Source organism: Chanodichthys erythropterus, chromosome 13, assembly GCF_024489055.1.
Source record: "Chanodichthys erythropterus isolate Z2021 chromosome 13, ASM2448905v1, whole genome shotgun sequence".
Lineage (NCBI taxonomy): Eukaryota > Metazoa > Chordata > Actinopteri > Cypriniformes > Xenocyprididae > Chanodichthys > Chanodichthys erythropterus.
In genome coordinates this window covers 9,908,153-9,925,850 of record NC_090233.1, presented here as the reverse complement: position 1 = coordinate 9,925,850, position 17,698 = coordinate 9,908,153, and the positions used below count along the sequence as shown (strand labels likewise).

General features: G+C 36.5%; 1 protein-coding gene across 1 annotated transcript in view; it reads right to left on the bottom strand.

The window, feature by feature from the left end:
• LOC137034484 (transmembrane protein 47-like) overlaps window positions 1-8,306 on the bottom strand; it is a 34,942-nt gene extending 26,636 nt beyond the window's left edge. Inside the window, exon 1 of the mRNA XM_067407439.1 lies at window positions 7,958-8,306. Coding sequence (XP_067263540.1) covers window positions 7,958-8,153 — 196 coding nt within the window. The 5' untranslated portion in view covers window positions 8,154-8,306. The remainder of the gene's footprint in view (window positions 1-7,957) is intronic.
• Window positions 8,307-17,698: the final 9,392 nt, after the last annotated feature.

The following is a 17,698-nucleotide window of genomic DNA, read 5'->3' as shown; positions in this document are numbered from 1 at the left end:
GAGAGTGTGAGAGACAGAAAAGACACAAGGGTTTTCCCAGGGTATCTATGTCATTGATTATGCATAGAGCCCTGTTCTCTAAAAACACCATGTAAAATGGAAAAGAACCAGAGTGAGAGCAAGTAAAAAGAGTTCTGAGATGCATTCAACATGAGCTCCACCCAGCTCTTATGTCCTATGTGGACAAGGAACAGATCAACCTTACAACAAAACTTTACTTTGGTCTTTATATTAGATGTTTATATAAAGTAGTTCATCATTTATATTCAGTAAGTGCTAAAAAATTAGGAGTCTGGCTTTAGAGTCTCTTCATTTAATTGTGATGAGTGTGAGTTTATGCAGATTAGTGAGCAGTTTAATGAACATCAGTTAAGAAAATAGTTCCATCCAAAAACTATTTACACACCACCATATGATTCAAAACCATGTTTTTCTTAAGTATACTTACTTTTAAAATACTGACATTTTCTTAATCTGCAGCTTTGCCTCACTTGCGAAAACAAAATGGCGGCGCCGTGGGTGGAAACGTGCAGATTAAGGGGTGATAATATTATAATAAGATCTGAATGGCTCGTTTTTAACATGCTTGCAGAAAAAGGCTTACCGAAACAAAGTTACTCGGTTGTCTTTTTTCACGTTTTCTGGGATGGTAGATGCTCCAGGGACCCGATTATAGCACGTAAACACAGAAAAAGTTTTTGATTTTAAAGATGTCCCCTTCAATGACTTATTTAAGGTGCCATCGAACATTTTTTTTACAAGATGTAATAAGTCTAAGGTGTCCCCTGAATGTGTCTGAAGTTGCAGCTCAAAATACCCCATAGAAATACCCCAATTTTTTTAAGTATTAATTTTGAGGCATAATTAGAAATGCGCCGATTCAGGCTGCGGCCCCTTTAATTGCTCGCGCTCTCCGCCCCCTCCCAAGCTCTCGACTCTATCACAGCATAAACAAAGTTCACACAACTAATATAACCCTCAAAATGGATCTTTACAAAGTGTTCATCATGCAGCATGTCTAATCGTGTAAGTATGGTATTTATTTGGATGTTTACATTTGATTCTGAATGAGTTTAATAGTGCTCCGTGGCTAACGGCTAATGCTACACTGTTGGAGAGATTTAGAAAGAATGAAGTTGTGTTTATGAATTATACAGACTGCAAGTGTTTAAAAAGGAAAATAGTGACGGCTCTTGTCTCTGTGAATACAGTAAGAAACGATGGTAACTTTAACCACATTTAACAGTACATTAGCAACATGTTAACGAAACATTTAGAAAGACAATTTACAAATATCACTAAAAATATCATGATATCATGGATCATGTCAGTTATTATTGCTCCATCTGCCATTTTTCGCTGTTGTTCTTGCTTGCTTACCTGTCTAGTCTGATGATTCAGCTGTTCACAGATCCAGACGTTAATACTGGCTGTCCTTGTCTATTGCCTTGAACATGGGCTGGCATATGCAAATATTGGGGGCGTACACCCCGACTGTTACGTAACAGTCGGTGTTATGTTGAGATTTGCTTGTTCTTCGGAGGTCTTTTAAACAAATGAGATTTATATAAGGAGGAGGAAACAATGGAGTTTGAGACTCACTGTATGTCATTTCCATGTACTGAACTCTTGTTATTCAACTATGCCGACGTAAATTCAATTTTCAAGTCAATGGCACCTTTAAGTCAACTTTATTTATATGGCGCTTTATAAAATACAGATTATTTCAAAGCAGCTTTGCAGTGATAACAGGAAAATGATTAAATGATCCAAACAAAGTTTATTTCGGCTGTACAGCATCTCTAAAAAGAAAATGGTGTCATTGTTCAGCTGAAATCAGTTCAGTTTTGATTGAGTGCCATTGCAAAGATCATCAATTATTAAATTAGTTCATTTCAACTATAAAGCAGTTCTGCAGAAAACAGTGATTAATGAAAAGTATTATAAAGTCTTATTGATACTGATCTATTATTTAGTGGAAAAATCATTAGGCCCTTCACTGTAGCTCTCAAATCTCAATTGCACGCATATTCAAACTTGGTCATCTGTTTCATGGAGGACAGAAAAGTCATATGGAATTGAAGTTGACATAAAGGCAAGTAATGATGACAATAAATGGGATGAAACTATTCCATAAAACCTTACTCTGTAGTTAGACATTTTCAGAAACAGGACTTTCATTTATATCCATTCGAGAATGATATACTAGCTGGCTGATTTGGAATATCATCATTTGATAATCATCATCATTTTTTAGACGGGACCAGTTTTCAGAACTCAGATTAAGCTCAGTCCACAGAGTTGATCCAGAACTAAACCACACTGTGACTAAACCTAATCCTATTCACAAAGACCCAGCGCTCACATTCTCGGTTTTCATTAGTTTACGATTTGTTTAACAGCCTGTCTATTTTGTTATTAGATAGAACTGTAATTCAAAAAAGAAGACAGTATATGGAAAAAGTATTAGCGTTTGCCATGTGGTTGATGACCAATGTCACTAGCTAACTCGAAAGGTCCATCTATCATTGTTTTCCATGTTCATAGAGTTAGTTTGTGGAGTAAATATATAGGCTATAAACTATACGTACACGGCTTTTAAAAAAAAATGGTGGGTGCCGGTGTTTCGCGTGTGTTCGGCCAATCAACATACACTGGTAGTTCATAGTGCTGGTTTAGACTCTGCTCTGAAGTAGAAGCTAATTAGTTCCCCCAAAAGGAGTTCCTAGAACTTAAATTGTTCCTAGTTCCTCCGGTGCAAATACAGCAAAATCTGGGTACTTCAGCCAATAGTTCTAGGATCTATGAAAAGGTTCCTCCGGTGCGAAAGCCCCTATTAAAACATGCTTATCACAAAAGACGTGTATTCAAGTCATTGTCTACCATTGAGACTAGAAGCATTTACAGTGGTCTCAGGCTTTTGTACCCCAATGCCCATCTGTTCTATTTCCATTCAAGTTTTTTCTAGAACATTCTGTTTCGTGTAAGTCCCCATGGGTTTGAGTGGTAGGGGTCACCACACCAAGTTAAAAAAGAACATTAACTGACCTACATGAATGAATCACAAAGGATACGAAGTAAGAAACAGGTGTATCCTCAAATTTAGCACAAACACATAGGCATTAAGCAAATTTGCATTGCTCAATTCTGGTGTGTGAGGGTTAGTTTTCACAACCCAGTAATTATTGATGGATTAAAATCATGTCTGCATAATTTTTTTCCCCCTTTTAATATCAAGTTTCACTCACAAATACAACATTGCAAAGCTAAAATGGGTTGCACACGGGCATGACGTTAAAGACAATCCTTACAAAAATCATCAAATATGTGTGTGCGTGTCTTTCTCACAAGAAATCCTCTTATCTCTGTCCCACAATACACACACCAATCCCATCCAGTCTAAGTTTTAAGAGTGTATCCTCAAGCTTCCCCTTAGGACAGATCTGTACTGAGAGATAGGCTAATGATAAAAGATGATGAAGACAGAGAGAAATATGGACTATAGCAATATAGCCATATTCCCACAGAAAGCATCTCTAGGGTTCACTTCCACACTCTTGCACACATATACACCCTCCATTCCCCTGTGTGGAGCCTGCTGTAGGCTCATTATCATCAGAAGCTGCTCTGGGATTCTTCAGAGATTGCCATCTTTCTCAGCAGTGTGTGCCAGAAGGACAACAAGAGAGCCAGACAGAGAAAACATAAGAGAGAGAATGCACCAAAGAACTGTTTCAAGACATGCCAGGGACCAAACTGCAGCACAGCAGCACAGAACACAAGAAGAAACCCTGTGTCTTAAAGTTTCTATCTTTTTCTATGGAATGTCCTGTTTCAATCTCAGATCTGGTTCACTGCAAATTGTCACTTGTTGTGACATGAATAGGTCTGGAATAAGAAAAGCTCACCCAAAACTGAAAATTCTGTCATTTACTCATCCTGACGCCATTCCAAACCTGTATGACTTTTTTCCTCAATGAGCAGTTAGAAATTCTGAAGACTGCAATTTCATTGCAATTACAACGAATGGGGAACACTTAAACTTTAAAATAAGGAAGCAGCAGTACCATAAAAGTATAAAAGTGGTCTATGACTCATGCATTATAAGTTTGCTGAAGACATATAATAGCTCTGTGTGAGGAACAGACTGAAATTTACATTGTTATCCAACTGATTATATCCACTTCCTGTAAGCTGTTAAGATTATATCCACTTCCTGTGAGCTGTTAATTTATTTGCTGAATCATACAATTAAGCTGAGGAACTTGATCCAGATTAGTCTGATTCCTAAATGAATTATTCAGACTGGGTTTATGAACGGAACCAAATGATTCAGTACAATAAACTCAAAAGAACACTTCCTTCATGAATCATACACTATTTTTTTTTCATTAACTTGCTGAAGAGAATGCCAAGGTCTTCAGTAAATAATGACCTGGTCTTCGAAAGACTTAAAATTTACCACAGAAGTCAACTTAAGCATTCAGTGTTGGGGAAAGTTACTTTTAAAAGCAATGTGTTACAATATTGCATTACTCCCTAAATCAGTGACTGATTGCATTACTTAGTTACTTTTTATTGAAAGTAATGTGTTGTGTTAGTTTTGGTTACTTTTTCCTCACCTGGACTAGGCTTGCTTAAATAACAGAAAACACACGAGTTCTATTTATGGCAAATGTAAAGACACTTTCACACCAAAAGTGAAATGAACATAGACTGTAAAAAGATGGATGACGCGACGCCGCTTTCTTCCATTGTATTGAACTGAATGTAAAACGTACGACGATGGACGTTGACATGTTACGCAAAAACGTCAGTTTGGAGCCTGGGCATGCGCTAAAGGAATCGTCAGTGGAGCCTGGAGGCACCTGCTTTTTCCCATCATGGCTAACGTTAGGCATGTTATCTTAACTAATAATGAATGGAAAGGACGAGGTTTATGACCTGTACTGCATCCAGCCACCAGGGGGCGATCAAAGAGCCCGCAGCTTCACTTTTCAGAACGTATGAGGCACACCTAGAAATGAATAAGCCTCAGCCTGAACAAAATGCTAATTCCCGTCTGTACAGTAGAGGGCGCAGCTCAAACAAACCTTTCAGCCGTGCTGCTATTTTGGATCACAGAAAACAGGACACAGGGAAAGAAAGTTTGACACTTCAGCAATAAAAATGAAACACAAATGTGATGTTTATCTAAAATTATTTTTGCTTATTAGTATGGTTGAATGCGATCATCGAAGGTCAGCAGCAAAGACACTGGTTAATGCTGCTGTCTGTAACTTTTTTTGGTTGAAAATTATCCAAAATCAGATTTTGGGCACGTACATAAGCCGGTGATCAAAACTATCTCGTTACCCTATAATAGCCTGATTCACAACGGTAAGCTTGTAATAATGTTTTCTAATTCGTGTGGTACTTTCACAGGAATTTCGAGCATGCAGCCGTTTGTATTTGCGTCTTTGTGCCATGTCTGTTTATATAAAGAACGAGTCCCAGCTAGAAGGCGATATCACATGTGATGCAGATCATTTATAGCTTTTTCTCACAGCAGCTGCAATAATTAAACTTATAATTGCAATGCTTTTTTCTCTGTTGGTCAGAACAAAAGTGGCAGACGTTACTTGTTCAGATTACATTTTCAAGTGAAAATTCTTACTTTGGTACTTCAAGACTACAATCTGTGATTCCCAAAGTATAGTCTCCACCGGTGTGGTGACTGCCAGTAAACATTAGATTAATCTGCGCTGAGGAGTCGTGCAGAGGCACAACCCACGTAAAGGCAGGAACACACCAAGCAGACGCCGACGAACTAATGGCGATGAAAGCAGACTGTGCGGTTGGCTCACGTCGGCAGCATCTGGGTCCAAAGTCGCTCTGACACACCAAACCGACGTTTGACATCTGATGGCCAAGTAGCACGTCCATTCTGCGCCTGCGTAAGATTAAATGCCTTTCCGTACCAGCAGGTGGCAGTAGCTGAATATCCAATCAGAATGATCAGATGGCCCGACTGACCGACGAGCTCCGACGCCAATTCATCATGTCGAATCAGCTGGAAAAAAAAGACGACGAGGACCAACTTCAGCCAATGGTGCGGAACACACTGAGAAGACTTAGTCGGCCAATGAACAAAAACTGCCCAACGCCCGACTGTCGGCTTGGTGTGTTTCTGCCTTAAAGATGATAATTCCGCAAACAACTGCATTTGCATGTTTCAAACAGAGATGGCGACAAAGAGGCAAAACTTACGGACTGCAGCTTTAATGAAGTGTGATTAATTGCATAAAGTATATTTTTTACAATTTGGTAAATATATATCGGTTGGCATATTACGAGTGTGCATTTCACTGTTTTTATTCATTTCGATGAATACTAAATCTGTTTTTGTGCAAGTGAGATGAGTACATTCATGTTCACTTTAGCCTAGAACTACAATAACCATCATGTTTACACATAAGATTTCTCTCAGCATGGGGACAGGAGAGCTGTCAGTCAATAAATAGGAAAACAAAATAACTTGCGATACTTTTTTGAAAAAATAACCCAGATATTTTGTTGTAAATTTGAAAAGTAATACATTATTTTACTCGCTACTTGAAAAAAAGTAATCTGATTACATATCTCACATTACTTGTAATGCATTACCCCCAACACTGCTTGTATTCCATTTATTGTAAATGCATGGACAAGAGATAGGCACACCTGCACAGTCTTCAAAATGTCTCCTTTTGTGTTGCGGTTAGATTAAAGTGTTAGTTCACCTAACTGAAATATATTCATTACTTAGACAGATTGTGTTTCTTCAGAAAATTAGGACTAAACCATGCACTCAGTTCATATGGATTAGTTTTACAATCTCTTTATGAATTTTTTAAAGCATCAGATTGGTAATTATGTAGCTGTCAATGGAGGGACAGAAAGCTCAGATTTCATTGAAAAGTTCTTCATAAAAAAAATAAAACATCTTCAAATGAGGGTGAGTAGCTAAATTACAGAATTTGTATTTTTCTCTGTGAACTAACACTTTATTTATTTATTTTTTATTTATTTTATTTTTTTGGTGAACTATAGTCCTATGAACTAATCAATGATTGAATTTTAGCACATCATGGTGTATTTGGTTTCCAAAAAAAACGTCCCCCCCTCAAAAAAAGCATGAAAACAAAGACATTCCTGTCAGCTAGACAACAATGGTGAGGAACACGCCCACCCCATCACAAAGCATACGGGAGTCGCGAAACCTCCCAGATGGTGAGTAATTGCTCATCAACACGACGATAAACTCGTACAACAGAAGGGTGTAAAGGGATGGCAACACATCTGTCTAGTCCAGATGATTATGGTGGAGCTCGGGAATGAGTAGAAGGACTTGGGCTCAAGCAGAAGAAAAAAAGCGAACTCCGGCAGCCTAGGTGTATAAAACAGAGCAACTGAGCCAACTAACAATGACCCATTGTTTGATCTAGTCATCTGTGGCGTTCACCGCCGTAAATTCCGCACATTTCTCAAATGAAATTGCGACAAAATTATTTTCAGAAGTCAAACGCCGGTCACCACATATTCTATGATGGGCTTGTTTTTGACATAGCCTATTTGGAGTCTGTGGGCTTTAATATTTTCTCTGTTTCTTTTTTTCTGCTATTTTAACCATCTATCCTATGTGTTCACGTGCAGACAAACAAAGCAAATGGCTATAAAATGCGATGTGTCGTCAAGAAGAATCAATCAATAGTTGTTGCTGTCGAAGTTTTTATTTTTATTTTTTTTATTATTATTTGTTTGTCAACGGCTCTTCCCCAAACCGTAAAATCAATGCTTACAGCTTGAACACCATTAACAGCAATCGTATAATGATATTAAAGCCAACTATAATAATGGCTATTTATTAATTAATTATACGCAATTCCCATAGCATTTCTCTCCTTCAAAACACTGGTAAGGGCACCGGGCTGCTTACCAGACTTGAGGGTGGAGATGCAGCTCCAGTCGGTCTCGATCTCCCTGCATGACTCCCATAGCGACAGCGCGTAGCCATCCGCCGTCACCCACGCGGGGCTCAGCAGCGCGACAATGTCCAGGCAAAGTGCGAGAAACACGCAGAGAAGAGCGATCAGTTTGAACGGCCGGAACACGTATACTTCATTCACGGACATTTTCTCATAGCAGACCGTCTCGGGTCTCGCTCACTCGCGTTGGGATAGGGAGTACCGAGAGGCAGCAGCGGTGAAGCGCTCGTACTTCGGCAGTGAAAGTTTGTCGGTCTGTAAAGAGTTGAGCTTGTGTCTGTAAAGAGTTGAGCTCTGCGTGCTTGTGTCACTTTTCCGAGCAGTTGAAAAGCTCTGCGCACAGAGCAACGCGCCACCCAACGACCAATAAAGAAAAACACCAAACATCCTGAGGAGATTGATGTGAAGTCAAGGGAAACGTTTATATATAAATACCCATATGCAAACGACCCTCAAATATTATAGTCTTATAGCCTATAGGTTTTGTCATGGAACGTCACATTGGGGACCAGGGGCCGGTTGCATAAACTGCCAAGTCTAGTCTTACAAGTTAGTCATCATTTTTTTTTCTTTAAGACTGTTCATATCTTTTTTAAATCAGTTACATAAAAACTTAGATTGGCCTAATTTAATACCGAAAAGTAAGACTCCCGTACTAACTGTTAGTTGGTCATACTAGTTCTTAAGACATAGTCTTAACATAATGGTTATGTTTATGCAACTGGCCAGTGGCCACAGTGTTAGATGGGGCTAAAAGGCTATATAGTAGTAACTAAAGTGGGCTACAATATTAAAAGTCAAAATACACAAAAGTTTGTTTCCCCAAATTTGTTTCAGAGTCAAGTACCAGAAGTATAAAAGCTGTTGGGTAAACAAGTGAACCCAATACTACAATTCAAATGAAAATGTTTAAGCAATATTTGATGCCATTTCTGTGTTAGACTTTTAATTAATTTTCACTTGAACTTGAACCATGATTTTAGCAAATATTTAGTATATTTATATTTTGTAACTGCCCAGCTTCTCATTTAAAACCCACAATAATTATTTATTTGACAGTGGAATCTCAATTACAGTAGATGTTGGGTGACCTATGATGTCAAAAAAAAAAAATGTTTTGTTTTGTGCCACAATGCCCCACATTTGCTGAACTTTTTCTTAAGACATTTTCAGAAAAGTCAGGTTTAGCCAAGTTGTAACATGTTCTCAGTTTTGTGTCCAGGTGTGTCTTGTTAGTCTATTATCCTGTCCCCGGGTTTCACAGATAAAGCTTAAAGGAATAGTTCACCCCAAAATGAAAATTTGCTGTTAATTTACTCACCCTCGGGCCATCCAAGATTTTGGCTGGTGATTTTACTTCGGTGGAACAGTAAAGAAGATTTTTAGCTAAAACCATGGTCCTCAGTGATTCATACAGCCTAAACACTCTAAAAAATGCTGGTTTAAAACAACACAAGTTGGGTTGAAAATGGAAAAACCCAGCTTACTATTGCTTGCTTAAAATGAACTCAAAATGGGTTGTAAATTAACATTTATTAATATGTTTAAAATGAACATTCATTAATAAGTTTAATAAATAATTATTATACAATAAAAATGTATAATAAATGTCCACCTTTTGATTATTATTGTTGTCTCTAGTAATTATGTGTCTGATTTTTAATTTCCAACCTATTTTGGGTTCATTTTCAGCCACCCATATAATAATTTTCAAACAATAGTTGAGTTAAATAATACTGCCCAGCACGTTGGGCAAACATTTAACCCAACCGCTGGGTTAAAACAACCCAATTGCTTGGTTTGTCCATTTTCAACCCAACTTTTTTTGTTTTAACCCAGCATTTTTCAGAGTGTAGGAATTTAATGGGTGTCTTCACTTTGAGATTTAAAAAAAAAACAAAAAATGAATGCCCATGGTTCCTGATGATATAGGAAGAAGCGAAACGATCGGTCTAAGACATGCATGGCTGTCTTGTTGGTGATCTCAGTTCTGTTCCTAATGTTCTGTTTTACTGATGTTTTGAGTTTAGTTTATACCTTTATCTTTGTTAAAAATACTCTGCATTTAGATCCTGCTCTCCCTCCTTTCTGATTTCAACCATGTTACACAAGTTTTATGTTATAATTTTATGTAATTTGTCATGTCACTATCAGTGGCCCAATGTGTAGGGAGCCTTACTGTCCCGCAGTGTCCGAATTTGTGTACACGATATACTGATTCATGAAGCTATATGGAGTTGAATAAGACTATCACAATTTCAGTTTCATGCTGACTTTCAATGATTCTTGAAAACAACAACAACAACAACATTAAATAGCCTTTAATTAAGATATACCTGCCTTTTAAGATGCCTTTTTCTAGTTGACACTGATTTGAGAAGAATACCTTTTAAACATGGAATGCTGCTTGACAAAGCCTTGCCTGGAAGTAAAAAAAAAAAAAAAAAGTTCAAAAAGCTTTGAGTTTGAAGGTTATACAAGCTATACAGACAGCAGATAAGTAGGCAGCAGTATAAAGGCCTTGTATGTGCTTGATATTTAGAGTTTGAAATCAAAGACATTCTGTCAATATACGTGTTTTGATCATCCACTGTGTGAAAACCATAAGCCTGATCAGTCAGAAGAAATAAAGCAGATAAATTTGGTGGATAAGTCTAGCAAAGGTTAAAGCTTATTTATTCACACTCATGTCATTCCAGAAAATATTTTAAAGAGCTGTTTTTGTCCATTCACTGAAAGTCCAAAACAACACTGGACCATTGACTTTCAAAATACTAAAACATGAACCTATGAATAGTGAAGCCATAAACTAATCAAGAATGAATAAAGAACTAACCTTAACTCTCTCTTTTGTGACATATATCCAAGTGAAACAGCTTCTTGAACAGGAAAAAAAAATGTAGGGCAGGACTTGATTTTGTCCATTGGGAATTGATTGGATGGTTGTGGTTTGCTATTGGTCGATTTCATGTGAGTGACAGGTTGCCCCGCCCTCGCGCCAGTAAATGCATCATCAGAGGAGAGAAGAGATGAAGCTGCAAGAGGGAGGGGAAGATATTTTGTTTAAAGATCAAATTAGAAAAATAAAGATGATGCACATGGAGTAAAACACATTTATAATAAACAATGCAATATTTAATAAAAAAAGGGAATAACAGTTTTGATTTCTTGGTGACTTTGACTACCTACATGATAGTATATGTGTTTGATAGTTTATTTTGATCTCCATTTACTTTCCACAAAGTGGATGCTAATCTTGGCGTCCACAAATTTGACAAAAAAATCATACAAATCATAGGCATCACTTAGCAGTAGCTGCACATAAAACATACATCTAGATATTTCTAAGCAGATCTTTACATTTTCTTCAAAACACAAATGTGCAATTACTCTTTCCTATATTTATGGGAACCATTCCAAGCAACAGAGCCACGATTAAAACCTTTTCCCATAATGCTTGATATGATCTGTTCGGACCAGGACAGCATGTTTCACTCCCAGCAACTTAACATTTGTTACTTGTTCAACTGGAATCCCATCAATTAATAAATTCAAGTCAGCAGCCTTATCATTAGATTTTCCTAATTTTAAAATTAATTCATTCGAACACACTGAGTAGTAATTCTTTGCAGCTCATCACTTAAGTTTTTCTGAATCTCAGATGATGTATGTGCTGCAGAAAACATTGTACAATCATCTGCATACGCAACTATATTAGCATTATCAACAACATATGGTAAATCATTTATGAAAATAGAAAACAATAGAAAAAGTTAATGCATTAATTACCATTTAAAAGTAAACCAAATTAAATATGCTCCATAAAAGCATAAACAAGAAGTTCTCTGACTTTGAATTAAACATGAATGACTGAATATTGCAATTTAAAATTTTGCCATCTGCAGGTTCTTGTCATAAATAATTGGATGGTGTATGTTAATTAAAGCAATAAGCCTCAACGCCCCTTAGCTGTTTAGCTGTTCTAAAATCACTGTAAACCATGGCTTTACTGGGCTTATTGCTTTTATAAAATGGTTACTAAATAAACAAAAAGCAAAAAATATATATAATTTGTTAATAAATAATATTTCCACCAAGCAATGATTCTATCACCAAGCAGTTCTTCAGCAATGTTTAGCAGAATGGTTGCCAAGCAACACATAACAGACACAGAGGCGCAGTAATAAAGCAATAAGCCCCCAAAAGCTGTGGTTTACAGTGAATTTAGAACAGGTAAGGGGAGCTGTTATGTACGACATGGAGTGGAGTGCCTAAAACCCCCTTAACTGTTCTAAATCCACTGTAAACCATGACTTCATGGGGCTTATTGTTTTTATAAAATGGCTAGTCTATAAAAATATTTATTTTAATATTTTTAACAGTTGTATGTTTGCAAAATAATTTACAACAGCTTTGAACACACCTCAGCCAATCAGTATTTTACAACGGCTTCAAAAATGACTGATCATAATTAGTTGGACCAGAACTATTTGCTTTATAATTTACCATTATGGATCTGTCTAATCAAACATGGAGGAAAAGACTAATAATAATAAATACCACCAATAATTTGATCTCAAACATCTTGTGATTTTTTTTATTGTTCATTAATAATGTTTATTGCTAATTTTCTTTCTGGGACTATAAATGTTGATTGTTTTGGTATACCAAATGAATAATTAAAGAGGTAGCACTTTATTTTACAGTCCTGTTCCCCATGTACATACTATGTACGTATTGTTGCAATTACAATAACTTACTGTAGTTATAACTAGGTACTAATCCTGAACCTACCCCTAAACCTAACCCATGTAGTTACCTTATATTACCAGTCCAGTACTTTCTTAGGTAACTACACTGTACGTACACATACTGTAAAATAAAGTGTAACCATTAAAGACATGCATGCTGGGAATTTATATGATGTTATGTACAGTAATTAACTGTATTTTTGTCAATTGAATGTATTTTTCGATAAGCATTAGCTTAGTAGCATTTCTCATTAGAGATCCTGAGAAAGGCACCATATTTTACATGTAAACATGCCTTAGGTGTGCCTTTACAGGTATGTCCATATGTTTAATTAGATAAATAAAAAAAAAAAAACAAGGTCACACTAGATTAGGGTCCAGTTCTCACTATTAACTAACTATTAACTATGACTTTTCCCTCCATAAACTCCAACTTAATACTTATTAATGGTTAGTAAGGTAGTCAAGTTTAGGTATAGGGTAGGATTATGTAAAAAATGCTCATGCAGAATAAGGCATTAATATGTGCTTTATAAGTACTAATAAACAGCTAATATCCTTGTAATATATACATGCTAATAAGCAATAGGTAATAGTAAGAGTTGGACCCTAAACTAAAGTGTTACCAAAATCAAAGAACGTCAAAGAACCTTTGGATGGAGAGTGAACTGAAATGATTTCTCTGAACTTCGTGCATGATTCCAGTTTGGTTATGTGTTTCTTTGGGAACCAGTTCCTCTGGAACTGTTCTATGAACATTGCTTTTAGATTTTAATTTTCCTTTCTTAATTTTTTCAGAGAGTATAAGCCACAGTAGGGTAAGTTTAAAGGGATAGATAATCACACATATCAGGTTGAGATTACTGGTTACAGTTATTAGTGTATTTAGTATTTTCTATGTTTAATAACCAGGGTAAATAATGGTAGGCTAATCCTGTGTCATCTACTGATGTTTATGACAAAGCTGCAGATGGCAAAAGTTTAAATCATGACAATATTAAATTATTTAAATTCAATCAATTTATCATTCTTATAGAGCCTGTTTGATTTAGTTTAGCCCTTAATATTGATTAAAGGGATAGCTCACCCAAAAATGAATTTTTTGTCATCATTTACTTACCCTCAAGTTGTATAAACCTGTATAAATCTTTGTTCTGCTGAACACAAAAGAAGATATTTTGAAGAATGTAAACAGATGTGGGGTACTATTGACTTCCATAGTATTTTCCCCCATACTATGAAGTCAGTTGTGCCCTTGTGAACTATCCTTTTAATGTCTTATCTATCAAACATGTAATTAAAGTTACAGTTATGCTTGAATCCATATGGTATAGGTTAGCTCTTGATTGCTTCATGATTATGATTCATGAATTGCAGAGTGAATAAATGATGACAGGATTTTCATTTTTCTGTGGACTATCCTTGTAAGGTATGTGTAGCCTATATATAGAAATGGACTTAAAAAATAGCATTAGAAATAAAAATTTAATTAGCATTTCAACAGCAAACTTGAAGTCAAACATCATTGGGACACGCAGGTCTCAAAAATGTTGCTATTTAAAAATTGGAAAACACATTTTGAGAGCAACGAATTAACCTACCGACGAACCACATTTTATGCGTCTCTGGGTCTCCAAGTGATTTTTATGTAAGTGCTAAAAATAAAACACTGCTGCCAGAATTGTAAGTGTACTGTGTGGAATTACACTTACTGTAGAGTCTCTTCTGACCTGAAAGTGTGTTACAAACGTTCCTGCAGACCTGCATTTTTCTAAGATTTTGTAGGCTTGTAACATGAATGTGTGGATCAAAACAAGGATTGATCATCAACATAAAGCTTTGCATGTTAAGTAGGTCGGCATCTTCAGTCATGATACACACTATGTGAACTTCATCCAGCCATAATTAGCTCTGCCCTTTCCTGATACCATGGCATGTCAGAAAGAGATATGGGAGTGTCTGGAAAGGAGGAAGAAAGGATAGGAATAGGAAAAGCTTTTGGAGGAGGAAATCAAAGCATTGATGATTTATAAAGAGAGAGACAGAAAGAGCCTTTTAAAGATCCCATGCTGCACCAGCAGCTGAGCACCGGAACAGAGCATCATCAGAAATGCACAAGCACACACACACATAGAGGCACATAGACACTCACATTTAAGCAACAACTCTTCTACATACACATGCACATGCATGCACACAAACACACACACACATGCAAATAGATTCTGTTCACATGTCTGAACTGGACATTCCTTGCTTGCCCTGCCATCTGCCAACCCGCCTCCCTGTTTACTCCTGTCTCCAGGTCTGACTTGTTAGCATAATTGCCATTCCACAGTCTTTCACAGTTCATCTGTCTACACTCATACAAGTCTGTCACATGTGTCTGTATACTGTAATTAATGGTGCTTGCTAATGCAATGAATGTTATGCTATGAATGTCAGGGTTAGCTATAGGGTTAAAAAGTAAAAGTGATCCAAGAGGTGCATACTGCATATATAGAATGTTGGTTGGAGGGATGAAATTATTATTCCAGTCTGAAGGGTCAGGAGCAAGTTTACTAACCAGAATTCCTATCTACTGCCCTGATGGATATGAATAGTATACACAAATTGCATGACTTGAGGAAAAGGAGGAAAGCATATATTTAAATAATTTAAGATTTTTGCCTGCCAGGTGATATATGACTAAAGATTTTCATATACTGCCATATCACCAGACCCATATATTGTGTGGAAGCAAACACCTAATTAAGACCTATTAACCGCCTAAAACATCATACAAATCATGTTGCAAAGCCCTAGCAACCACCAAGAATATATATAAGGTGGCCGTAACTACTTTGTACGGTAAGGTTAGGGACAGGTTTAGTGGTATGGGTAGGTTTAAGGATGGGTTAAGGTGTAAGGGGCGGGTCAACAGTGTAATTATAAATGTAATTGCAGAAATTAATTACAGATGTAATTGCATGCAGGTATTTAAAAAAATACAAGTACAATGTAAAAACATATATGTACACAATAAGAAATGCAATGTATCAAATGATTAATTGTAATGTAAGTACATAGTAGTTAAGCCCACCTAATATATAGTATTTATAAAACGGTTAGTTCCTGTCCTTGATTCTGCGGTTTTATTCACGATAAAACACGGCTATGACTGCTTCACTCAACGGTTCTGTGTATCACGACACAACACCCTTACACTCTTAGCAATGTGAACTGTATGTTCTCAATTTATATTGTTTATTGAAGCTTACTGTATGTAGAAGAGTATTGTGAGAAAGAGATCAAGTGAGCGAGTTTATTCCCTGCATTCAGATTTAGCATTTTACTTCAGGTCAGTCCTATGTTCATAATAAAAAATCTGTTTAAATGTTCGATGTATCATCTTGTCCTTTTAACAGTTAAGGGGTTTTCCCAAGTCAAAGCATTTGTCAGTTGCGTCTTGTTCCATGTTCACAACAATTCAGTCTTCTCATAAAGACTTTGCTGCCATCTAATGGTGTAATAATGTAACTTCGGTTGCTGTTCATGGTCAGGGACTTTTTTTTCCGGTGGAAGGAAGGCTTTTAGAAAAAATTTACATTGAAAGTTGCATTGATACATATTTCTGGCTTTAAAGGTGCCATCGAACGTTTTTTTTTTTTTATGATGTAATATAAGTCTAAGGTGTCCCTGAAGTTTCAGCTCAAAAAACCCCATAGATTATTTTTTAATACATTTTTTTAACTGCCTATTTTGAGGCATAATTAGAAATGCGCAGATTCATACTGCGGCCCCTTTAAATTCTCGCGCTCTCCGCCCACAGAGCTCGCACTTGCCTTGAACAGCATAAACAAAGTTCACACAGCTAATTTATCCCTCAAAATGGATCTTTACAAAGTGTCCGTCATGCATGCTGCATGCATACATCGAATTATGTGAGTAGGCTATTGTATTTATTTGGATGTTTACATTTGATTCTGAATGAGTTTAATAGTGCTCCGTGGCTAACGGCTAATGCTACACTGTTGGAGAGATTTATAAAGAATGAAGTTGTGTTCATGAATTATAAAGACTGCAAGTGTTTAAAAATGAAAATAACGACGGAATCTTGTCTCCGTGAATACAGTAAGAAACGATGGTAACTTTAACCACATTTAACAGTACATTAGCAACATGCTAACAAAACATTTAGAAAGACAATTTACAAATATCACTAAAAATATCATGATATCATGGATCATGTCAGTTATTATCGCTCCCTCTGCCATTTTTCACTATTGTTCTTGCTTGCTTACCTAGTCTGATGATTCAGCTGTGCACAGATCCAGACGTTAATACTGGCTTGTGTAATGCCGTGAACATGGGCTGGCATATGCAAATATTGGGGGCGTACACCCTGACTGTTACGTAACAGTCTGTGTTATGTTGAGATTCACCTGTTCTTCGGAGGTCTTTTTAGCTTTTCAATTGGAATTGTATGCCATCATACAGACATGTTTCCTTCAGCTGAACAAGATGGACGTGACATTTAATTCTTTTTTTCTTCCCTTTTTTTTTCTCAATATGTGTCATTGTTTTCACAGATTGTGAGAAGGTGCTTTTTTCTGGGGAGGCAATAAGAAAAAATAAATATTGTCTTCTGCCAACACTCACCATGGCAAATACAGTGGAATTGATTAAATGCTCTTTGTTATGAGTTTAAAAAAAATGCCATAATAGAAACACAGAAGGAATTTCAAATATAAGCTGACATCTCTCTAAAGTGCATCTATCTATCTATCTATCTATCTATCTATCTATCTATCTATCTATCTATCTATCTATCTATCTATCTATCTATCTATCTATCCATCTCCACGAAAACTTATTGTTGTGTTTATTATGTAATCCACTATTGACTATAATGTTGTGTTGGATTAAAGAATAGCTTACACTGTTAAAATACTTATAATT